This window comes from Trifolium pratense, linkage group LG3, assembly GCF_020283565.1.
Source record: "Trifolium pratense cultivar HEN17-A07 linkage group LG3, ARS_RC_1.1, whole genome shotgun sequence".
Classification (NCBI taxonomy): domain Eukaryota; kingdom Viridiplantae; phylum Streptophyta; class Magnoliopsida; order Fabales; family Fabaceae; genus Trifolium; species Trifolium pratense.
In genome coordinates, this window is record NC_060061.1 from 14,974,891 (window position 1) to 15,001,029 (window position 26,139).

At 31.9% G+C, this 26,139-nt stretch overlaps 3 protein-coding genes across 5 annotated transcripts; 2 read left to right on the top strand and 1 right to left on the bottom strand.

Annotated features, from left to right (window-relative positions):
- Window positions 1–2,987: 2,987 nt before the first annotated feature.
- LOC123912780 (gamma-glutamyl peptidase 5-like) lies at window positions 2,988–5,605 on the bottom strand. Its single transcript, XM_045963347.1, has 4 exons — window positions 5,113–5,605; window positions 3,859–4,014; window positions 3,548–3,715; window positions 2,988–3,341 (listed from the first exon to the last, which is right to left on the bottom strand). The coding sequence occupies exons 1-4, from the start codon at window positions 5,437–5,439 to the stop codon at window positions 3,195–3,197; spliced, it is 798 nt and encodes a 265-aa protein (XP_045819303.1). The 5' UTR covers window positions 5,440–5,605; the 3' UTR covers window positions 2,988–3,194.
- A 6,023-nt stretch (window positions 5,606–11,628) lies between these two features.
- Window positions 11,629–14,648, top strand: LOC123912785. 2 transcript variants are annotated; one of them, XM_045963355.1, is made up of 8 exons: window positions 11,629–11,793; window positions 11,903–11,929; window positions 12,034–12,156; window positions 13,064–13,286; window positions 13,415–13,486; window positions 13,610–13,696; window positions 13,955–14,212; window positions 14,354–14,648. In XM_045963355.1, exons 1-8 carry the CDS (start codon window positions 11,738–11,740, stop codon window positions 14,528–14,530), a joined length of 1,023 nt encoding a protein of 340 aa, XP_045819311.1. In that variant the 5' UTR covers window positions 11,629–11,737; the 3' UTR covers window positions 14,531–14,648. The 2 variants fall into 2 exon arrangements, with proteins under 2 accessions (XP_045819311.1, XP_045819310.1); XM_045963354.1 differs by having other exon boundaries at window positions 13,955–14,648.
- A 1,857-nt stretch (window positions 14,649–16,505) lies between these two features.
- On the top strand, window positions 16,506–18,965 carry LOC123912787 (zinc finger protein 385D-like). Of its 2 annotated transcripts, none has more exons than XM_045963359.1 (8): window positions 16,506–16,665; window positions 16,870–16,896; window positions 16,977–17,099; window positions 17,449–17,674; window positions 17,870–17,971; window positions 18,096–18,167; window positions 18,296–18,382; window positions 18,559–18,965. In XM_045963359.1, exons 1-8 carry the CDS (start codon window positions 16,610–16,612, stop codon window positions 18,961–18,963), a joined length of 1,098 nt encoding a protein of 365 aa, XP_045819315.1. In that variant the 5' UTR covers window positions 16,506–16,609; the 3' UTR covers window positions 18,964–18,965. The 2 variants fall into 2 exon arrangements, with proteins under 2 accessions (XP_045819315.1, XP_045819316.1); XM_045963360.1 differs by having other exon boundaries at window positions 16,643–16,665; window positions 16,815–16,896.
- The last annotated feature ends 7,174 nt before the right edge of the window (window positions 18,966–26,139 follow it).

Consider the following 26,139-nt stretch of genomic DNA (forward strand, 5'->3'; position numbering starts at 1 on the left):
TTGACAAATGACATCTATTACTGATATGTTAAAATCGATTACCACCAAAGTTACTAATTTATCCTTAATATTTTTAACTACGTTGCAAGTTTTATATCCTTCATTGTGATTTTACTAAATAAAATAAAAATATATATATATATATATATATATATATATATATATATATATATATATATATATATATATATATATATAGAAACAACATAAGATAAATAAAAAATATAGAAAGAATAAGAGTAGTACAAAAAAAATATTATATAGGAATCTACGCATAGAAATAGAGAAAAAAAACAATATAAAAATTATAGAGAGTTTATTCAATAAAAATAAATTATCGAAAGAATATAGAAAAATAAGCTGAATACATAAAAATAGGAATATAGAAATAGAAACATAAACAATAACTATATTGTTTCAACAAAAAATAACTATATTAAAAAAAACATAAACAATATTTTTCATCAAAAATAAATAATATTACTACCAAGTTTACTACTAATTATTAATAATAATAAAATAAAGTTAATTACTATCAAATTTACTAAATTACCCTAGATATTCCCAATAAAATTTCTAATTTTCGATTAAAAAATATATACGGGACCATTATTTGTCACTAAAACATTAAAAAATGGATAAATAAGTTTTACAAAAAATAACACAATAGTTTCACTTATATTTAACAACATTTTATTCTAAATAAATTTTCTATATTAAAATAATGATAAACTTAAATATCGAACTAAAGTCAATGGACCCGTGCGAATGTCCATGTCTTTAAACTAGTTATTGTTTTTTTGTTATTGTTAAAAGATTAGAACTAAAATTGGTAACAACAAATATGTGAGAAAAAAGACATCTACCTAATAACATAATAGAAACCACCTAATAGAGGTCTACTCCACTTCTAATCTCATTCTTAGAAAGATGTTCATCAGCTTCCAGACCACCAGAAAAGATATCAATCCGACCCATAAAGACGTTACTGACTCCCGATCTTAAATAAAAAATGATCGGTCCATCGGAATAAGTTTGATTTGCTATTAAAAATAAGCTGGAAAACAAAATAATCAAAGGTTTTCTAAATTTCGTCTTCAAAATTTTACAATAAATTAAAAACAAAAAGAATGGTGAAAAAGACAAAATATACCTTAAAAACTTCACTCTTGGAAAGGAAAAAAACAAATAGTGTTTACATACTAGGGTCTCTCCCTTGACACCTGCAAATATAAAATGGTTAGTCACCCTTAAAGAGAGTAGTTCATCTTATTTTGTTTTATTCAATGATTACAAATACTTTTTTTTCCAGACAATTTCTTAGCTTCTTTTATAGCCAAACATACAAGAGGAAAGACTTGCGTTTGAAATGCCTAAATCATAGTTATTGGACAACAGTCCTTGTTTTTCCAAAAGCCAAAACCATAAATTGGGATTTTCCACATTGTTGGACACACTTTATAACTGCCACGCCTTTCTACATTTGTTAATTGTTAGTATGAAGAAATTGGTTTTGCTGTGATAAAAAAACATTTGAGTCAATTGATTATGTAAAATTTTGAATATGAAATTGGTTTAAATACATTGATATATAGATGTGAGTCAGTTGTGTGTATAAATTACTAATTCAAATTAATAAGTAGTTACATGTGAGTAGTTAAGTATCACGTTGATTGTTATATTTCAAATGAGTAGTTAAGTTTTACTCGTATCGATTATGAATGAGTAAATTGTTGGATATAAGATATGCAACTCATATATCTAATGTCTTAAAGTTTTGTATGAAGATGTGATATCTACTTTTCTTGTGATCCGAGAGCATTGACTTGTTGTTACTCCTGACGCGAAAATTGCTTTTTCGGCCCTCCTATGATGCTGTAAGGCCCCCCAACCTGACCAAATTACCCTTAGTTGGTTTTGGAATTTGCGTTACGAAATGTATTTTTATTAAAAAAAATTGATATTTCGGAAGTTACAATCCGAAATGACTTTTTTTCAATTCTTTTTATATATTTCGAAAGTTACAATCCGAAATTAGTTAATTTTGGAACGTACGTTCCAAAATTAACTAATTTCGGATTGTAGGATCCGAAATTAACTAATAATTTATGTTCCAAAATTGTCTTTTTATTTTTAATTTTTTTATATTTCGGAAGTTACAATCCGAAATTAATTAATTTTGGAATGTACGTTCCAAAATTAGGAGTCTTTGGATTGTATTTTTCAAATCATACTGGACCCAAAAAATTTGGGGTATTTTTGGGTTTTGGGGGCTTAAGAGCACTGTGGGGGGCCTAAAAAGCAATTTTTTCTTGACGCTCCTCTAGACGCTCCAACAAGTGGTCTCATAGCTTTGCTTTGGTGCGGGAATGAACCCTGGTAGTAGATTAGCTATAGGATGTGAAAACTCACTCTTGAGGAGATATTGTTGGGTTTCAAGTGCGATGAGTTCTTAAATCACACATCGATTGTTGGATTTGAAGTATGAGTAGTTAAGTCTCACATCAACTAATAATGGATAAACTGTTGGATATATAAGAGATGCGACTTATATACTTAATGTTTAAGTTTTTAGGTGAAGATGTGATGTCTCATTCTCTTGTGGTCCTAAAACATTGACTCGTTATTTCTTCCGACGATCCCCTATATTTCCCAACAGTTCTCGCATAAATTACGTTTCCTTTGGTGATTTTGTCATCTCAGTGTAATATTTTTTTGTTCGTCATATTACTACAATGTTGTTTGTTTCACATCTTATTATTTAATTTGGTTCATAGACGTAACTATCAACTTCGGTAAACTACATATTAAATCAATAGTTTGGTCGTCAATGTTGCAAATACAGAGGCATAAATATTATTATCACTTTGATTTTGTCACATTGTATGTATATTTCACTATTTTATACTATAAATAACTTGAATGTTTTGAATTTATTTAAATATTAATCTTTTTAGTAAAAGAAAATAAATATTTGCAATTTCAAATGGAAGAAGAAGCCTGAAAGCCTTTTTATTACTTGAAAATAGATATTTACAATTTCAGGTACATAGATTGCACCTAATTCTATTACTATTATTATGCAGCTAATCTATAGCTAGCAGGTGCATAGTGTTGATACACACTTCATTAATCTTTCCCTATTAACTTCTTCTTCTTCTTCTTCTTCTTCTTCTTCCATATGCATTCAGAATTCAGAATATACCACCAATATTCATTTTCTCAATTCCATTTCTCTCACTATACCTACCCTTTAGAAATGTGATGCATACTCTCTTCCATGCCTCCTTATCTGGCTCCTTCATACCAGCCTTCTCCTTTGCTTTCATAGCCAAATTTTCCTATCATAATTCAAAACATAATTCAGTTAAACATCACTTATCCTAGTAACAACTAATAAACAAATAACTAATGAGAATTATATAAGAATATCTTGGTTACATTAACCAATAAAATAAAAAATTATTTAGTCAAACATTAAATTTAGTGATACAATATAATTAAATGAAAGTACTAATAAGTAACTAATTGAGGAAAATGGTTATACCGTGATGAATTTTTGATGAATAAGACGGTCAATAATGTTGAAAAGAATGTCTTTGGAATATTCAGGATGACCTTGGATTCCCATAATGTGATCTCCATATCTAAACATCTCAATTCCAGTCTTATCAGATCTAGCAATCACTTCAGCTTTGGCAGGTAGCTCTCTTATCTATAATTAATTTAATTCAAACAATAAATTATTAATATACCAACAACTAAATTAACTTATCTTATTATTATTCCATGAATTAAAATAATGTGGGACTATATATATATATATATGATGATAATCTTAATTAATATTGTACACACCTCATCCCTATGGCATTCAATAATGGAAAGCTTTGATGGAATTTTGAGAGAAGATAGAGGATATGGCAAAGATGGTGACAATGTTATGTTTCTAACACCAAGGTCCCAACCAGTTGGAGATCTAGTCACCTTCCCTCCGATTGCACGACCAAGTATCTAATCAAATTAACATAAAGATCAGATACATCATTATTCAATGAACGTTAAAAATTGAAGAAAAAACTTGCACGGAGTAATAATAATAATAATAATAATAATAATAATATAGTTGTAAATTGGCTTTAGATTAGCATAATAGGTCACAAAAAATGACAAACCTATAAAAACAAATTAAAGCACTTATTATAAGTGAAGTGATCAATAGCATACCATACCATGTCGTTACGTAAATGATGCATGTGAACATTTTCTCATAATGGGTATAGGCATAGCCAACAAGTGTGATACTTTTAGAGATTTATATGTCACATAAAATGATAAAAAATTCTTCAAACAGAAAATTTTAATTATTACGGACTAGTATTATTTTTGGAGTTATGTGGACTTATACTAATAAAAATGTGATTATAATATAGATAGACACCAACAACTAATATATAGTAAAGTCAAGTCATTATCTACGTATTAGTCAAGACAATATCAACTTTCATCAAAACAAAAAGTTGGATCAATTTTCACATACTATTCCTTAAATAAAAAATTGATAGGTCAGCAAGTTTAGTAAAAGACAGCTATGAAATACTATAAAATTAAAATTAAACCAATAAAAAAGCTACATAGTGCGTCAAATATTCCAATTTAATGACCAATCCTAAATTCCTAAGTTTCTCTAACGTATTTTCTTTACGGCATAGAACATGGACACGTCAAATATTAAATTATCATAATGTGACACATAAGAATTATTATACTTTTTGCATGAATGATACCTAGAAGTATACCAACCGTCAGATCAATACATAAAAAACAAATCTACGGACAAAATTCATTAAATTATAAAAAATATTCTTTATTCTAAAGTGGACACCACATGTACCATAAACCATATCCTTCAAAAAAAATGTACCATAAACCATAGTTTTAGCACGACATAGCATGCACATAAAAACGTGTAGCCAGCTCTTTCATGAATGTATCCACCACACACATTACCATATAAATAAAAAGTTACTAAAAATGAAATAAAATTCACTAAATTAATTAATAATTAACTTTAACCAGTGATTCATTATTTACTTAATTTAGTATTAGTACCTGGTGACCGAAGCAAATGCCTAGAATTTTTTTGTTCATGATGTTCAATTTCTTAAGCAAAATGAGAAGTTGAGAAACCCAAGTGTCATTACCATGTGCATCACTACAACTACCAGTGATAACAAAACCATCATAATGAATTAATTCATCATCTTTAGGAAATTCACCACGCGCCACTTTATACACGTCCCATCTTTCACCTTCTTCTTCCAACATTTTCACAAAAACCCCAAAATACCCTCCGTACATTTTCTTCACATATTCTGAATCATCTGCACATAACAACACCCCAAATCTCTTCCCACTGTTCCCACCCATTTTCTCCATTTTTTTTTTTTGCAGATGGTGATGATGAAGATGATTATGATGAAGCTTTCTCTCTCTAAATTTTTTTAGAGAGAGAAAGTGAAAGGTGACAGAGAGAAAGAGAGAGGGGATTGTGTTTTTAAGGAAACAAGAAGTGTGTTTGTGTTTTGAGAATGAGAATGAGGATGACAACGTTGTGGTTTTAAAAGGGTTGTGTTATGAAAATAGACATGATTTGTTGTTTTATTTACGATATTGCCATTGGGATCCTATTTGTGACTCCTGGTTATGACCAAAAAGTGGCTTTATTGCGGATTTTAATTCTTTTACTTATGGAAATAATAAGTTGGTATTGTTTGCTAAAAATAGAAGGCAAAAAAAGTTGAGATTTTAATAAAGTGGTGAAATGAATCTGTCCTGTATTATGGACTAAGGGGGTAAACCGCATGAATCTGCCTTTGAAAGCGATGTATATTAATTTAGAGTGGAATGTGATTAACTTGATTAAAAATTTATTTAACTTTCAAGTTTCAAGACCTTTGCGTTTTGCTTTCAGTTCATTGTAGGCGGGATTTAAGGAAAAACTTTTTTTCTTTTGACAGGATTTAAGGTAAAACTTAGTAATTTATGGTATTAATGGAATTTTTTTTGACGGAATATTAATGGAATTTTTTTTGCGGAATACTAATGGATTCATTTGATTTTTGACAGAATATATATTGACGGATTTTTATTGACCATTAAAGGACACTTTCAAATACTGGTAGTAATTATTATTAGGGTCATGTTAATATGTGCACCAAGGGCACATGTTAAGCTACCTAAAAGGAGAAATATAGCATTTAATAATACAAAATATTTAATACTATTCTTATAAATTGACCATTAAAGAACAATTTCATATAAAACAAAAATTGATATATATTTAATATAAAATTTAGATCCAACACATTAATTTTTACTCTATTATGTCTCTTTTATAAGAATCGAATTACTTTTGTTTAGATCAAATACATCAGTTATTTAATAAATATAAATTAGAGGGGTTATTAACATATTTATGGTGCGCTTGATTCGCAAAGCAGCAAATATCAGACAGAACAAGATAGTAAATGACAGGATAAAATAAAACTATACCGGATAGGGATTGGATGATAATATTTTTTATATTCGAAAATAAAATAAGTATTTTTGTATTTTCTATAGTTGTACTGTGTACAAAAAGTTATCTCGTGGTCCAGTGGGTGACAAAAATTCTTGGTTTTATCATGTCGCTTGCTCTACCTATTTTGTCCGGGTCCCATAAACAGGGTATAAAAAAAGTTGTCCAGTTCTATGTTTTTTAGCATATCAAACACACCATATATCTATATATTATAAGGGCTCATTAGAATTAACTATTTTTGAGTTTATACAAAACAGTTTATACAAAAAAAAAATTATGTATTATCATAAGTTTTTCAAGATAATTTATGATAAAACAACTTATATATATATATATATATATATATATATATATATATATATATATATATATATATGAGTCAGGATCCGTTGACACCAACTAGTTTGACACCAAATGTTACACCTCTCAATAACGTTTTAACCGATATAAATTTTATAAAATCCACCGTTGGAATGCCGTTACATCATATAGATCATTTATGTAAAATTTCAAATAAATCCAAAATCATTTGATATGTTATTGAGATACATCAAAATTAACGGTTTTTGTATTTTTTTAAATGCCGTTAATCTTTATGTGTCTCAATAGCATATCAAATGATTTTGGATTTGTCTGAAATTTTACACAAATGATCTATATGATGTAAACTTTCAATCCAACGGTGGATTTTATAAAATTTATATCGGTTAAAACGTTATTGAGAGGTGTAACATTTGGTGTCAAACTAGTTGGTGTCAACGGATCCTGACTCTATATATATATATACTAAAAGGATAGCTTCCAATAATTGATAGAGTACATCATATTGCAAATACAAGTTCAACATCGCTAAAAACAAAAAGGATAACATCCAAGTTAATAGCATATAACGGCAAAATGCTTATAAGTAGTATGATAAAATTAAAGTCACCGGAATGTTCATGCTTTTGGATCTGTAAAGTTGATGCCCAAATCATTGATTGAATCTGCATTTGGTTGAAGATAATCTTTCAATATGAAGCAAACGAACACCGCAACAAGACGAAAAATCAAACAACGCCGTACAAAGACGACCACCAACACAAACGCCGCACTCGGACGACGAAATTACAAATACAAAAAAAAAAACAACTAAAAGGCTCAAACCATATGAAAATAACTTATTTACATGGATTAGAAAGACTAGGAAAATAGAAATTAAGACAAATATGAAGAGAATATTGGACGTTTGATTGGTTTTATGATTTGATCAAGCAAATTAATACATTTCTAATAAAAATCATATTAGGATACTAGATCTCATCACAAGCAAACAGTTCACGATCCAATGCAATCATATTTTTGTCATGAGAAAAAATATTTAAAAAAAGCTATAAATAATGGGACAACCACTTCCAATCGCCCCCTCTCGGGATGACAATTAACATAATGACTCGTGAAAATAAGACGGAGATCATCGCATACCCCTAGACGCACGATTACTTTAGTGCAATATATGCTGATCATGGCATAGAGGATCAAGACATAAATCGCTTTCTCCTTTTTGTGCTTCATCATATTGTTATGAGATAAGTAACAAACACGCAATAGTATATGATACATCATGTTAATAATCACAATCAACATAAACATAAGAGAAAAAGATCAACCTATGTGAAAATCACAAATAAAAAAATAAAAAAAAATAAAAAAAACTAAAAGACTCAACCTATGTGAAAATAACTTATTTACATAGATTAGAAAGAATAGGGAAATAGAAATTAAAAAATTCAATAGAAAAACAATAATTTTCTGATCCACACATATCTGGCTTGATAGTTTCTCTTCTTCCCCCATGACTCTTTATTTTCCACAAAATTTCATTTTTGCCCTTGAATAAAAACTTCAGAATGTGTTTTCCGAAGTTTCTTTAGGTTAAATTTGAGAAAAATTCGGAAAACACATTCCGAAGTTTTTATTCAAGGCAAAAAAAAATTGAAAAACGGGCAGCAATTTTTTTTGCAAGGGCAAAAAAGAAAATTTGGGGGGAGAAAAGATATATAGGGGTGGAAAAAGAAGCCATCATCTAGCTTCAACTGTTATTTGGGCCGGATACAATTTTTTTTGTTCATCCCTAATGTTAGTAGTCCTCCCAATCAATTTTTTGTTTTTGTTTTAGTTGAAATGACAATCTACTTAAATTAAACTCACAAATAATTGTGAGATTTCAGGTTTAAACTCGGGTCACGACGTTCAGACTAACAATTTTGGTATTTTTATTTAAATATTAATAGGTCATAAATCTAAAATAATCTGTTAAAATATTGTTAAATGTGCAAATTTTTTTTTACGGTAAATGTCCAATGTTTTTGTTATACTTGAGACAAAAAATTTAAACATGTTCTTATTAATAAATAAAAATTCTTTAGTATTTGTAGAGTTTGATTGGGCAGCGATATCTCATAAATAAAATCCATTCAAAATTTAAATTTATTTTTATATAAACTAGAGTATCGTTAAAATGTGTTCTTAAAAAAAAACACACACACACATATATAATAGCATATGTTTTTTTTTTCACTAAATATAATAGCATATGTTAATAAATTAAAAAGTGGAAGTTTAGCATTGAGAATGGTAGTTGGAATCTGGTGTGGAACATTGAAGCACCGCCAAAAGTTAAAAATCTGGTTTGGCGCGTTTGTCGTAAGTGTTTCCCGACTCGTGTCCGGTTGCGAGATAAAGGAGTTGATTGTACGCAGATATGTGCCTTGTGTGTTGGTAATAATGAGGATAGTGAACATCTTTTATTTAACTGTCCAAGTAGCCAGAATGTGTGTAATATGGCTGGTTTTTCTCAAGTTGTCTCAAATGCTTTAGCTAATAATAATGATGCTCTGGCCATTATCTTTCAAATTCTGCAGCAGCTGTCGAAAGATGATTCAGCAGTATTTGCTTGTGTTTTGTGGAGTATTTGGAAGCAACATAATAATCAGATTTGGAATAATGTAGTTGATGCTCAACATTTTGTTTTTTCCCGTGCTATTAATATGTTGCAGGATTGGAAAGCAGTCCGTATTGTCACTTCCAAGTCAGGCCCGACTGTTCAGGACTCTGCGGTAAGATCTTGGCGTAGACCGACGACCGGCCGAGTGAAATGCAACATAGATGCTTCCTTCTTGCCGAGCTCTGACAGAGTTGGCATTGAGATTTGTATCAGAGACAAACATGGTGCTTTCGTTTTAGCTAAAACGGAATGGTTCACACCAAAATGCGAGGTACACATTGGTGAAGCACTCGGTCTTCTGTCAGCGCTAAAGTGGGTACATGAGCTCCAGCTAGGTCCTGTTGATTTTGAATTGGATTCAAAGAGAGTGGTTGATAGCTTCCATTCTTCAGTTAAAGATTACTCTGAATTTGGTGTTATTATGGATCATTGTAATCTTGTTTTTAATAATTATTATAGAAACTCTAGTGTTGAGTTTGTGTGAAGACAAGCAAATGAGGTTGCCCATTGTCTAGCTAAGGCGGCCACATTATCAGCTAGTTTCCAGATCTTGGTTCATGCTCCAAGTTGTATTGAACACATTTTAATTAATGAAATGCTATAAGCACCCTTTTGTCAAAAAAAAAAAACATTGAGAAAAATAAAATTTTAACTTTTAAAAAATTAATGCACGACTTAATGTTTGCTTTTAAAAATTAACGACATATAAATTGGATTATCTCATTCTCAATTCTCTACATTTCTCTCCTTCTCCATTTCTATCTTAATTTCACTGTCTTTTGATTTATTTATTACCCCTTCCGGTCATATATATAAGGAACATGTTGAGAAAAACACACATACCAATGATGCATATTTTTTTATTAAAAATTCTAAAATGTTATGTGTTATTCCAAAACTAACATTGAGAATGTGTCTGTGTAATTAATGCATAACATTGGAATAAGTTGTATTTTATACAATTTAATAAGGGTATATAAGGGATTATCTATTTAATAAAAATAAATTTAAATAGTGTTTCCTATAAAAATGACAATTTTTTTTCTTCCAAAGTGTTCATTATATATAGAACCGGAGGAAGTAGTTTTAATGATGAGAGAGATCGAAATTAAGAGTGCGATAGAGATGAATAACATAGATCTAGAGAATTGTGAATAGGGAAGTCAATGTGGCAAAGAATTAATGAGAGTAATTCACCAAAGTAATTCCCCATCAAGAACACTTCCTTTTTAATAGGTTGGTAGTGGATTTATTATCGGTCTAAGAAAGGTGTTTGAACTCATAATTATATTCATTAGCACATGCTAACAATTTTACTTATAAATAAATCATTTATGCGTACATACTGTATAACAGATAACAGAAAGCAAAGTTAACATTATTTTAGGAAAACTAATAAAAAGAACTAATATGACAAACAAAATTAAAGTTAAGGAATTAATTTGTAACATTAATTAATTAAGAGACTAATATGAAACCAATAGATAAGTTAAGAGACCAATTGTCCAATTTAGCCTCATTTAGTGTCATGAACTTAACTCAGTTGGCATAGACATTACATTGTATATGTGGGGTCGGGATTTGAACCCCGATCGCTATGCTACTTAACAAAAAAAAAAACTCATCTCCGTCCTCATTCCGGGGAGTATTCTTCCTCCATCACATTTCTACAGATTCCCATATTTCTCGCGAGGATCCATCATCATGATTTTTTATTTATTAAATTTCAATTATTTTCAATCAAATTAGTTGTGAAAAAGTTTAATAGTAAAACAAATAGAAAATTAAGACAATATTGTGAGACTTGTGATAATAATAAACATCAAAAATCAATTTATTTATCAATTTAACGATTATTTTATGAATTAAAAAATTACTTGTCAATTATTGTATACGAGTGATAATGATTTCATTATAAAAAACAAACACAATTCCAATATTTTATAATCACTCCACTAATACTATTTCTCAAACTATAGGATTTTGAAGTGTGATCATCATTTTGACATGGCAATACATCCATATCAGTTGGTCCCACTTTTCCATTCCATCTACCAACAATACTACTTTACTCTCACTCACTCACTCACCAAGACTGACTTTTGATTTTCTTATGGTCTCTGTGCTTATGCTAACACAAAAGTCATTCACAACTTCAATTTCCTATCATGGCTTTTTCATTGTTTCTCAATCTCACTTTCAAATGCCTTCATCATTTCGCATGGTATGCAAATTATTTCATCTTTCTCATTTTTCTTCAAAAAGCCACTTATATATGTTTTCTTATTAAAGTACTAAAATGGTTTGTTCTTCTTGATCCTTCATTTTTCTAGGCCTTTTCTTGCTCTGCTGTATCCTATGTAAGTTCTTCTTGCTCTAGGATTTTGGTGTATTCATAAAGTTGTTACCTTTTTTGGTTTTGTTATGCTCTTTTTTGTTTTTTGTGATTATGGTTTTTGGTTAGGTGTGCTTCCGTACAAGCAATCGAGACTGATTCCGATGAACAAACTAAGCATTTGATCTCATATTGGATACTTCTTTCATTAATTTACCTCTTTGAATATGCTTTAATCAGCCTTATTCCATGGTAAATTTCTTTTCTTTGCCCTCAAAAAAATATCAAATCTTGTACGGACTATTTGACCTTGTTACCTGTCATAGACTTATTTTTAGGTAGGAGTGAGTTTGAAATCTTGGTATAATATGTTAGTGTTCTACTTGAAGTCTTTAAATAAATAATCTGAGGTATATTTAATTATGCCAATGAACTAATGGACTAATGACATTAAGGTACATTTTGATTTATTTTTTTTGGACAAAGGTACATTTTGATGTTTAACATTACATTTTAGACGATAATAGTTTATATTTTTTTGTGTTAACTTTCCGGTGTTTGGTCAAAAGGTAAGTAAAGTTTGACAAAAAATTGTTTCATTCAGGAATTGAATTCGGTTCTCATTCTTCTTCTGATGGAACTCATTAACCACTTGAGACTAATCATTTGGTTAAATATAATAGTTTAGATTAACCAATGCACTTTCTTTCCGCCAAATTTCTTCTAAGAATCGACCAAGTTCCAAACATGTACTAAGAATTGACCAAGTTCAATAGTTCATTATTTTTTTCATTGAGAATCAGTATCTAATTGAACTTAAAGATTAACCGATGCACATTTTTTATGCCAAATTTGTAATAGAGATTAGAGCATGAAATTCCTTCTAGGATGTCTTTTTTTTTTTTTTTTTTTTTTCTGATAGATTCCTGGAGGTAATCCTATCTGAGGCATGTCGGGCACTAAATGTGGTTCCTCTCCCAGCCACAATTTGAAACTTGGTTCGACGCATGTTGTGGGAATCTCGTCCCTTCTGCTAGACCCAACCCTCGTTGCTCCTTCTAGGATGTGTTTTTCTCTATAAGGAAAGAAATGTTGCTTAAAAAACTGTTGCTATTTTACTGAATGAAAATAAATGTTGCAAATGGCTTCTATGTATCAGGTTTCAGCCCTGGCTGTACATTAAGCTAATGATCGTTTTCTGGCTCACTATACCGGACTTTGGACGAGCTTCTTATGTTTATAATAACCTTATTCGCTCCATGAAACCCAAAATAGACACATGGAGGAAGTGTTTTGTTGAGGAAGATAACTTTTTAATGCATGTAGAGAAATATATGAAAGAGAATGGATCTGAAGCCTTAGAGAAACTCATTGCTAGCAAGGTAATTACAGCTAAAAGTTAGAAGAATTATATAGGGAAGCATGCATGTGTATGTCTCTATATCTGTATTGACAATAGAAAATTTTAGCTAATTCTTTTTCTTTTTTTCTTTCTTTTTCTCCATTGAAGAACACAATGTGTTGGAATAATGCAGAAACGACAAATGAAATCATCGCTACCGATAATAAAGAAGTACTAAAGGTAAAGTTTTGATGCCAAGTCAGATGTGACATTAACATAGTTCTTGTATTGTATGAGTCAATCTACCTGTCACAATCTCATGGTTGACATTTAGAGTACTTAATAAGGGAGCTTACTGTGCAGACAAATGGAATAAAACTCCAACCAGAACACAAAGACATCAAAGATTTGGAGGCTATTGAGGAAAAAGAAGTTCATGTTACAAAGCAAGTAAGTCTTCATTCATATTCACTCACTCACAATAGAAATCTCCAGGGAACAATTAACTTTTTTTGACTTGAGGCATGCTTCATGATCATTTGTGAAAGGTTTAAACCTACAAACAAGTATATAATATATATAATGATATCACACTTATCTGAAACATAGTTATATGTTTAAAATGTTCAAAAAATGTGCATTCTTCCAATTATATTGAGCCGGCTAATATCAAGTACTTCATCTCTATGCTAATATTGGATATTGCAGGATATTCCTTTTATGCCTAAAATTGTGACAAGTCAAAATGCATCATCAGTCACTAAAGGAACAGCAGACAGTGACACAGCTGGTGGCAAGCTTCCTCTTAGTACTACGCACAAGGAAGTACAGAAAGAGTGGACTTGTGCTTTGTGTTTGATAACAGCTACAAGTGAGAAAGACTTAAATTCCCACCTTAATGGGAGGAAACACAGAGATAGTTGTGAGGCAGCTTTGAGAGCAAAGAAGCAAGCTGCTCTGCAGAAGCTGAAAAATTATCAGTCCAAAGAGGATGTAAAACAGAAGAGTTTTAGCAATAAGTTAGATTCGAGTGTCAAGAATGGAGATGGACTTGTTAACAAAGGGTCGAAGGGAACAGTAGCGATGCATCATAAGGTGCTAAAGAATCTGTCTGAGCCTGTTAGGATACATAATTCCAAATTAATGTGCTTAGTTTGTAATTCTGTCCTTCATTGCGAGGCCAATGTGGCCTCTCACCTAAATGGGAAGAAGCATTTGGCTAAAATGCAAAGCAATGTTGATAGTTTAAATAACCTTAGAGACACTGGCGTTGCTCGAAATTAAGTTGAAAGGGAATTGGGGTAGCAAGCTCCAAGCCTCATTGACTCATGTTTATATATCAGCTGTGTACATTAAATTGCTGCAGATGATTCTTATATGGAAATGCCTAATAGTTTTGAAAGTATTTGCACGAAAAGCTTTCATCCTGTTTGATCATCCTGTCCGTGATTACTCGTCTTTTTTTTTTTTTTTTTTTTTTGTGATTATTTGTTATAGATAAATGTAAATCTTTAAGCTTTTGTTTGCATTCATGGTAAAATGCTGTCACCGTGAGTTTGGCAATACATGATTTGAAGAAACTTGTGGATAAGTATTCAAGCTCTTGAGGATATAGGAAAATACTTTTTTTTTTTTAAAAACAATTATTTGGTATTTTTATGTGTGTTCAAATTATATGTGCAAATACTCGGCGTACAATGCAACCACCAGCTAGTTTAATTTTGTTTTTCATCTCAGTCACATTGCAGTCGCTTATTTTTTTTTATGAATTTTTCTATCATGTGCAAATTTGTGCATGTTAAGAAGTTTAAAATGATAAGTTTGTATTGAAACTTGTGTAGCTTATATTAAATGATTCATTTTTAATAAATAATTATTGTTTTTCAATAAAAATTTACTATTTTTAGTTGCTTTAACATGTGCAATATTGCACATGTTAGACAAGCCCTTTTTTTTATTTACACGGAGGTAGAGGATCGAACTCAGGACCTCATGCATGCAAACCAAACCCCTCACTACATCACCAAACTTAGTGGTTACATTGCATTCACTTATTGGATGCTGGCGTTGCACTAAAATCTTACTCTCTCTAATAAATAAAAATCAAATTTTTAGATTCATTAAATAGTACTCCCTCTGTCCCATTTTAAATGACTTTTGATTTGTCCCAAAATAAATGACCTATACAACTTTCAAAGCCATTTTTTCCAATTTGACCCTTTATGTCGGCTCCTGTTTATGTGTGACATACTCAACTAATTTAATCATTACTACTAGTAATGAAAAAAGTAAGGGCAGTTTAGTAATTGTACAACTTCTCATTTATTTATGCATTTGTCTTAAAGTGTGTGAAATGGTCAAATATGTCATTTAAAATGGGACGGAGGGAGTAATTGATTTGCATAAATCATCTGACACGATGGACATAAAATACTTTATCAGGGAAAATCTTGGTTCGTTTGATTTGCAAAAGATAAATATCGAATAACACGGGATAAACATTTTAAGTATTATTGAATAAATTTGATCATGTACAATGGTGGGAAAAAAAAGTGATTGTGCATGGGAAAAAAATTATCATGTGGTTTAATAAGAATAAAATTTCAGTTTTTGTTTAGTTCTTTGGTGCGTAGTTTATTTAGTCCTAAAAATAGTTTTAATATCAAACACAGTACAACTAAAATAATTTTAGTAAAATTGTCCTATTCAATTCCTTATTTTTTAGTGGATCAAACCCACCCTAAAATAACAAATTTTTCAAAATAAAATAAGGGTTATGAAAAAAAAGTAACTTTTGTATGGAGGAAAAAAATATTTTTTATATTGTCAAAAATAAAAATACTTTTTATATTTTATAAACCTCAACTAGACAAATTTCTTTTTTTTTTTGGTACATAATTTCAAAATTATTTTACCGTAATTTATTTAGTGCCCCGAGACACCGACCATCATTTTCCATAAAATCAAGCACTAAAATTAGAAAGTGGTCATCCTAAATTACCCTATTAAATATTGAAAGCAATCTTGGAAAAAAATATTTAAGGCAATAATGTGTCAAATAAATAATGAAAATTCTAAAATATTTGTGAAAATATTTAGTTACATAAAATAAATAAAACAAAGTTGTTTTTTTTTACGGTAAAACAAAGTTGTTGCATAAAAATGACGAAATTTAAAGAAAAAATGGTACATAAAATAAAACTTGATAATTGGTTATGTTGTTTCATTTTCCCACTTTCCACCCACCAACTAATTATTACTACTTGACTGACTTTCTCTTTTCTTCATCGTTTCTTCTTCTCTTATCTGGCCTCTATACTTATATGTTAATGCACCAGCCATTGAAAATTTGAATTTGTTACTATGGCTTCTTCATGGTTTCTCAAACTGGTTTTCAAATGCCTTCATCACTTAGCATGGTATTCAAATGCATATCCCTCCTTTACTTGCTTCACCCTTTCTCATTTTTATTATCACTTTTTTGTTAAATAAATAAAAAGTCACTTATATTTTCTCACATGTATAAAGTAGTAAAAATGCTTTTTCTTATTGATCCTTTTGGCCTCAGTTTCAATGCAAAGCTAATCAACAATACCCTTCTTTTATTTCCATCATTTTTCTAGGCTTCTTCTTGCTCTGGTGTATCCTATGTAAGTTCTTGCTCTCTGGATTTTTGGTGTATTGAAAAAGTTGCTACCTTTTGTTTTTTGTGATCATGGTTTTTGTACAGGTGTGCTTCCGTACACGCAATCGAGACCAATTCCTATGAAGAAACTAAGCATTTGATCTCATATTGGATACTTCTTTCATTAATTTACCTCTTTGAGTATGCTTTTATGAGCCTTCTTCCATGGTAAATTTCTTTGCCCTCAAATATGGAAACATAATTGTTTTTACAACTAGTATAGTACATTAGTACATAACAATAAGTTTAGTATATTTGACAGTGAGTTTGGCGAAATTATGGTAGCAACATTTGTTCAATCATTCACCTAAGCCGTGTACTGATACATATTCACATAATTTGTGTACTAGAGTGTTCCCCAAATAATTGTTTTTCTAGGATGTATTTTGCTCATAAGAAGAGAAATGTTGCTATTTTATTCAATATATAGAAATGTTTCAAATTAAATGGTTCCCTTTAGAATTTTTTAAAATCAATTAATGGAGTTGATTAACTACATTCCCATGTTTCATATCAGGTTTAACCTTTGGCCGTACATTAAGCTAATGATCGTCTTCTGGCTCATCATGCCTGACTTTGGACGAGCTTCTTATGTTTATCATAATCTTATTTGCTCCATGAAACCGCAAATAGTCACATACTGGAGGAATTGTTTTGTAGAGAAAGATAACTTTTTAATGCATGCAGAGAGATATATGAAAGAGAATGGAACTGAGGCCTTAGAGAAACTCATTGCTAGCAAGGTAACTGCAACTAAAAATTTCCAAATAACTAAAACTCTAGTAGAATTATATAGCAACTGGTAATAATGAAATGCTAAAGGTAAAGTTTTGATGTTAAGTCAGTTGCGGCGTTACTATAGTTCTAGTTACGATATGAGTTAATTTTACTTGTCGAAGTTTTATGGTGACACTTATAGTTCTTACTTCTTAATGAAGAAGCATCTTGTGCAGACAAATGGCGAAAGACTCACAACTGAACACAAAGTCATCAAAGATTTCGAGACTATTGAGCAAAAAGAAATTCCTGCAACAACGCTAGTAAGGATTCATTCATAAACTTTAACTCTAGAAGAATTATATAGCAACACAAGAATGTGTATGTCTCTATATCTGCATTGGCAATTGAATGTTTTAGCTAATTCTTCTTTTATCCCTATTGAAGAACACAATGCATAGGCCTGATGCAGAGGTGACAAATGAAATCATAGATAATGATAATAAAGAAATGATAAAGGTAAATATCTTATGTTTAGTGTTGTGAAATTAATATAGTTCATGTCTAAGTTGTCATACTCGACGAGATTCTAGGTAATTTCGTTTTGCCTAGGCGAACTCTGACTCGCAAGAGCTTATTTTGTGCAGACGAATGGAGAAAGGCTCCAATCAGAGAACAAAGATATCAAAGATTTGGTGGCTATTGAGAAAAAAGAAATTCCTGCAACCAAACAAGTAAGGAGGCTTCATTAATATTCACTCAAAATATAATTCTCCCAAGGCTTCATTCATATTCGAATTCCTCCTAAGAGATCATTTGTGAAGTGGTTTGGTTTAGAATTACAAGTATATATAATTTTTGTGTGGATGTGGTCATGATTTTTGTTTTCATATATTGTTCTTGGTGCTAGAGAACCTATGCTGATATAGTAGCGAGTCAAACGACATCATCAACCATAGTAGAAACCAAAGAAATAGCTGGGAGAGACACAGCTGGTGGAGAGCATCCTCAGAGTTCTTCTACACTGAAGGAAGTGCAGAGAGAGTGGACCTGTGTTTTATGTTTGGTAACATCTTTGAGCGAGAAAGACTTGAATTCCCACCTTAATGGGAGGAGACACAGGAAGGCTTGTGAAGCTGCGGGTTTGAAAGTAGCAAAGAAACTACCTGCTACGCAGAAGAACGTCCTGCCAGAACCTTTTAGGATGATTAATTCCAAATTAGTATGTAAAGTGTGTAGTGTTATGCTTTCAAGTGAAGAGTACATGGCCTCTCACATAAAAGGGTGGAAGCACTTGTCTAATATGAAAAGTTGATACCATATAGACATTGCTTGCTTGAAAGTTGAAAAGCAAAAAGGTGTGGCAAGCCTTCTAAACTGTATTAGCTGTACCAAAACATTGCTGATTCTAAAATGGAAAATGCTTATTAGTTTTGGCAGCATTTGCACGAATCTGTGCTAAATGTTTCTTTGAAATTTTATCCAATCACCTATGTCAAAGAAACATAGGTGCACACTTCCGGTGACTTGCTAACTATTATTATCCACCGGTCTTGTGTGGACTCAGCCATAAATTTCTAGTAGGGTTAAAAAATTTAGGCATTACAATTTCTTTTCATCCCAATAATAATTCAGTTAAATAACAAACAATATGTGAAATTACTACTATTACAACATGTATATCCAAAAAAAAAAAACAAACAGGAAAATATTTATTCAAAAAAATAAACCAACAAACTATATCTAAAAAGTCACAAAATTTCAATTCGAAAAAAAAAAACTACTAATTTATTGAATATATGTTAAATCATTCATATCAATTGTTTAATTCAATCAACTTATATCTTATTAATTTTTATTCCAATTTTACCCGTATTTAATTTTTATTCCAATTTTACTGTATTATCTTACTTGAAAAAATTAAATATTAATTAAACTTTTTTTTATGTCATGTCATATTTATATGCTAGTTCAATTATTAATTTTACCCAATTCTATAAATTCAATTAGTGGTCTATTATATTTTGACGAAAAAGTCAAAGTTGATGATTATAAAATTAAACTATATAACTTAAAATAATAATTCATGTATAACCAAAAACTTGAAATCATCAATAATAGACTATGAACTAATATTTGCACTAATACTTAAACTAATATGTATACGAGATTCTTACAGTTATCAATAATAAACTCTAAACTAATATTTACATTAATATTTGTACGAATATGTATAAAAAAAAGTCTTAAAATTATTTATAAAATTTTTATTTTTTATTTTTAGAAAAATTTGGACGGGCTAGTGTGGCTATAGCCGCACCAGCCTTGAACAGGTCCTGCTTCCTGTGCATATATATATTGATCTTGAGAATTCACTACAACCGGAAAGTCATTTCGTCATAACGGATTTCGTTGAAAGTACAAAAGTAAGTATGTTTTTATCGTCTCCACAGGGACTGATGCGATATCGATGCCGTTCAACAATTAATATAATTTCAAGTAAAGAATTTCAAAGATGGTTGATTACGAAAGTTGCGAATATATGAAAGTAATAGAGATGATTAATTTGACAGAGAGATTAAATTGCTGGGATTAGATTTCAATCACTCATTCATACATATTCCCCTAATCAGTTACACAGGTTCTAGTCATCTATTAATATTATCACGTATCGCTCGTCGAACATTTCCGTGTCCAGATAACGCCGAGATATCTATTGCATCTATTAACCTCCGATGTCTCGGATCGTCAATCAATACAATAGCATTAAGATTCGATACTCTGAGTGAATATTAAACCTAAATCTATGTCTAGAATTTAGAGTTCAATAGATATTATCCTAGTTCTTAGATCAAAAAGGTATATGTCTATAACAATTCAAATCAAAGATTAAAACAACGAAAACAAAGATAACATCAATATTGAGAGACAACTAAAACCATATATAAAACCATGATTAATAGAAACACATACTAATAGAGTAATTTACACTAATCCCAACAAAAGTGTCTTTAGCTACTCATTACCATGGTAGCTTTACACAAGTGAGAAGAAAAGAGATGAAATAACAACACCGGTGTCGATTTCTCGAACGGTTGGCGTGCATCCTGTTAGAGTTGTGTGGTCTAAATTAGTCCCACATCGCTTATTTTATTTCTGTTATGTCTCATTAAGTGCTATATATATAGACATCTTGTAAACTTCTAAATACCAAGTAATAAAGCTCTTCTCTAGTGCAACCGTGGACTAGGCACACACACTGTGTGCTGAACCACGTTATATCTTTGTGTCCTTTTTCTCTTTTTCTATTCTTCTCATTTCTTCTACTATTATTATTGCTCGATACTAACAACTGGTATCAAGAGCCTTTGGTTATTCCAAGGGAATTCCTTAGTTTAGAGGAACTAGTGGGAGTCTTCTCAGTTTAGATGAGATAGTCGAGCAATGGCGTTAGAAGAAGGGAAGGTGAAGATTGAGAGGTTTGATGGCAGAGACTTCAGTTTCTGGAAGATGCAGATAGAGGATTATCTCTACCAGAAGAAGTTATATCAACCCTTGTCAGGGAAGAAGCCAGATGACATGAAGCAGGAAGATTGGGTTTTGTTAGATCGACAAGCTCTTGGCGTGATCAGATTGACATTGGCCAAGAATGTTGCATTCAACATTGTGAACGAGACGACTACTGCAGGTTTGATAAAGGCGTTATCAGATATGTACGAGAAGCCGTCTGCAGCCAACAAAGTATATTTGATGCGGCGGTTGTTCAACCTCAAGATGGGAGAAGGTATTTCTATAACTAATCATATTAATGAATTTAATACTATTCTCTCCTAGTTGGAATCAGTGCAGATTAAATTTGAGGATGAGGTGAAAGCACTGATCCTATTGTCATCACTACCGGATAGTTGGGATGCAACTGTTACAGCAGTCAGTAGTTCTACAGGGGATAACACATTGAAGCTCAATGACATCCGTAACTTGATCTTAAGCGAAGATGTTCGCAGGAGAGCCTCAGGGAGTCTTCCAGTCATGTTTCTAATTCAGCATTGAATACTGAAAGCAGAGGAAGGACAACTCAAAAGTCTCAGAATGGTCGAGGTAGATCAAAGTCAAGAGGGAAAGGTCAGACAAAGTTTCGAAGTGACATTGTTTGTTGGAATTGTGACAAGATAGGCCACTTTACCAATCAGTGCAAGGCACCAAAGAAGAACAAGAGTCACAGAAATAAAAAGCATGATGATGATGAATCCGCAAATGCAGCAACTGATGAATTTGATGATGCATTAATATGTAGCTTGGATAGTCCTGTTGATTCATGGGTTATGGATTCAGGTGCGTCATTCCACACCACTCCTTGTAAAGAATTGTTATCTAATTATGTTCCTGGAAGGTTTGGAAAAGTTTATCTTGCAGATGGAAAACCTCTTGACATTGTCGGAAGGGGCAATATTGACATCAGGACCTCTAGTGGAACTCTTTGGACATTGCACAATGTCAGACACATTCCAGCCTTAAAAAGAAATCTGATATCTATAGGGCAGTTGGATAGTGAAGGACATTACACCACTTTTGGAGATGGAGCTTGGAAGGTAACAAAAGGTAATCTTGTTGTGGCTCGTGGTAAGAAGCAAGGGTCTCTTTACATGGTTGCAGATGAAGATATGATAGCAGTTACTGAGGTTGTCAATAATTCATCCTTATGGCATCAAAGACTTGGGCACATGAGTGAAAAAGGAATGAAACTTATGGCAACAAAGGGTAAGTTATCAAACTTGAAGCATGTTGATGTTGGTGTCTGTGAACATTGTATCTTTGGAAAGCAGAAAAAGGTTAGCTTCTCAAGAACAGGGAAGAATTCCAAAGTTGAAAAGCTAGAATTGGTGCATACAGATGTTTGGGGACCAGCTCCGGTGAAATCTATTGGAGGCTCATGCTATTACATCACCTTTATCGATGACTCCACCAGAAAGGTATGGGTTTATTTTCTTAAAAATAAATCAGATGTGTTTTCTGTATTTAAAAGGTGGAAAGTAGAAGTTGAAAATCAGACAGGTCTAAAGATTAAAAATCTGAAATCTGATAATGGTGGAGAGTATGATAGTCAAGAGTTTAAAGATTTCTGTTCAGAACATGAGATCAGAATGATTAAGACAATACCAGGAACACCTGAACAAAATGGTGTTGCAGAAAGGATGAACAGAACCTTAAACGAAAGAGCTAGATGTATCCGGATCCAATCTGGTTTGCCTAAAGTATTTTGGGCAGAAGCAATAAACACAGCAGCATATCTCATCAATAGAGGACCATCAGTTCCTTTGAATTATCAATTGCCGGAAGAAGTATGGTCAGGAAAGGAGGTAAAACTTTCACATTTAAGAATCTTTGGTTGTGTTTCATATATACTAATTGACTCTTGTAATAGAGATAAACTGGACCCGAAAGCAAGAAAGTGTTATTTCATTGGTTATGGATCTGACATGTATGGCTACAGGTTTTGGGATGACCAAAACAAGAAAATCATCAGAAGCAGGAATGTCACTTTTAATGAAAATTTATTTTATAAGGACAGACTTTCTGCAGAATCTGTGGGTGCTAGTAAAGTACCAGAACTTCCTGAAAAGGCAACACTTGAAGAAATTTCAGAAAGTGATATAGCCATTAAAAGCCAGAATACAGGTATTGAGGTTGAGTCAGAATCAGAACCATCAACTCCTCCGAGAAGATCTAGCAGAATGTCAGTACCACCAGATAGGTATTCTCCCTCATTACATTATTTGTTGTTAACTGATGCTGGTGAACCAGAATGTTTTAGTGAAGCTATGCAGGGGAATGACTCTATTAAGTGGGAGCTAGCAATGAAAGATGAAATGACATCTCTTGAAAAGAATGGAACGTGGTCTTTGACCAAGTTGCCAAAAGAAAAGAAAGCTTTACATAATAGATGGGTCTACAGGTTAAAGGAAGAATCTGATGGTAGTAGAAGATACAAGGCGAGACTTGTGGTGAAAGGGTTTCAACAGAAACAGGGAATTGACTTCACAGAGATCTTCTCTCCTGTCGTCAAGATGACCACCATCAGAGTTATCTTGAGTATTGTAGCTGCAGAGAATCTTCACTTAGAGCAGTTAGATGTCAAAACTGCGTTTTTACATGGAGATTTAGAGGAAGACATTTACATGACTCAGCCAGAAGGTTTTGAAGTTCCAGGCAAGGAGAATCTTGTATGCAAGCTTAATAAGAGTTTATATGGCTTGAAACAAGCACCGAGACAGTGGTACAAAAAGTTTAATGAGTTTATGAGTAACTCAGGATTCAACAGATGTAACATGGACCATTGTTGCTATGTTAAGAAATATGCTAACAGTTATATTATTCTTGCTGTGTATGTTGATGACATGTTGATTGCAGGATCGAATATGGCAGAAATCAACAGGTTGAAGCAGAAGTTAGCAGAAAACTTTGAAATGAAGGATCTTGGTCCAGCTAAACAAATACTTGGTATGAGAATTCTCAGAAACAGATCAGAAGGAACTTTGAAATTGTCTCAGGAGAAATATATACACAAGTTACTTGATAGATTTAGCCTTGAAGATGCCAAGACCAGAAATACTCCTCTGGGATCTCATTTGAAGTTTTCAAAGAGTCAGTCTTCGCAGATAGATGAAGAAAAATGTTACATGTCAAAAGTACCATATGCGTCAGCAGTTGGGAGTTTGATGTATGCTATGGTGTGTACCAGACCTGATATAGCACATGCAGTGGGAGTTGTTAGTAGGTTCCTATCAAATCCAGCAAAGGAGCATTGGGAAGGTGTAAAATGGATACTCAGATATTTGAAGGGTACATCAGAGATGTGTTTGTGCTTCAGAAAAGGTAATATCTCCTTACAAGGTTTTTCAGATGCAGATTTGGGAGGAGATTTAGATACTCGAAAAAGCACCACCGGTTACATTTTCACTTTGGGAGGTACGGCTGTGAGTTGGAAGTCTAAACTTCAACATAGTGTTGCTCTCTCAACCACCGAAGCCGAGTACATAGCCATCTCAGAAGCAGCCAAGGAGATGATTTGGTTGCAGAATTTTCTCAAAGAATTGGGGAAAGAACAAGATGATGCTCCATTGTTCAGTGATAGTCAGAGTGCTCTATCTCTTGCTAAGAATCCAGTCTTCCATTCTAGATGCAAGCATATTCAATTGAAATACCATTTTATCAGGGAGCTAATAAATGATGGAGAGTTGTCATTGCTAAAGATCTCAGGATCAGAGAATCCAGCAGATATGTTAACCAAGATTGTCACTACTGACAAGCTGAGGCTTTGCATAACCTCAGCTGGCCTTCGAGGATAATTGAAGACGAAGGCGTTGCACTAGGGAATGAGCAGATGAGCTCAATGTTTACAAGAAGTTGTTGTTGTTTGAAACTTAGACCCCAAGTGGGAGAATTGTTAGAGTTGTGTGGTCTAAATTAGTCCCACATCGCTTATTTTATTTCTGTTATGTCTCATTAAGTGCTATATATATAGACATCTTGTAAACTTCTAAATACCAAGTAATAAAGCTCTTCTCTAGTGCAACCGTGGACTAGGCACACACACTGTGTGCTGAACCACGTTATATCTTTGTGTCCTTTTTCTCTTTTTCTATTCTTCTCATTTCTTCTACTATTATTATTGCTCGATACTAACACATCCCACCTTTGCTTTGCTCTCGTTTCTTCCGTGCTTCAGTCCTCCCTGTTTCTTTAGTTTGGGCGTGTTGTGTGAGAGTTTTGGAATGAATTCAATTTTCAAACACAACAAGGTAGTCCTTTTATAGACTTGAAAAGTATATGTTAATCCCACTTGTACAAGGCGGTTTGATCATGCTTTTCAGACTACATGTGATACTGCTCTAACCAAGACAACTTAGTAGTGAAGAGTCAAAAGAAACGGTGCTGTACTTTGTTAATTTTGGTCCACTAGAAAACCTTCTTGTGTCTTTAAACAAAGGACAAAAGTTGCCTCTTTATTTTCTCGTCCAATCATAAACTTGCTTAGTCTCCAAGTACTTGCTTAATCTCCATTTTCTCAATAAATTCACAAAATCTATAAAAGTGAGGGGAAATAAGTTAAAATAGCTAAAATACTAATTTAGTCATAAAGACTAATATTTACAAATAGTTGGGATTTTTATTTGAAATAACTTTATAAAACAAGTCAATAAGTACTTAAAATATATGTGAAAATTTACTACTTTTTAGCACTTATCAACTCTCCCCAACTTAGAACTTTGTTTGTCCTCAAACAAAAGTCCATAATAAACTTTCAAAACATGGTTCAAACATCATTAGTGCACAATTCAATCAAGATTTATGATCAATCAAAAACTTTGGATTTCAATCATTTCAAGTTGGCATGATTTTCAATTTATTGCAAGTTCAAAATTAAACCTTCATAATCATCAAAGAATCAAAGCATGAATGTGAAATAGTTTCAAAATTTAAGTAAGATTTC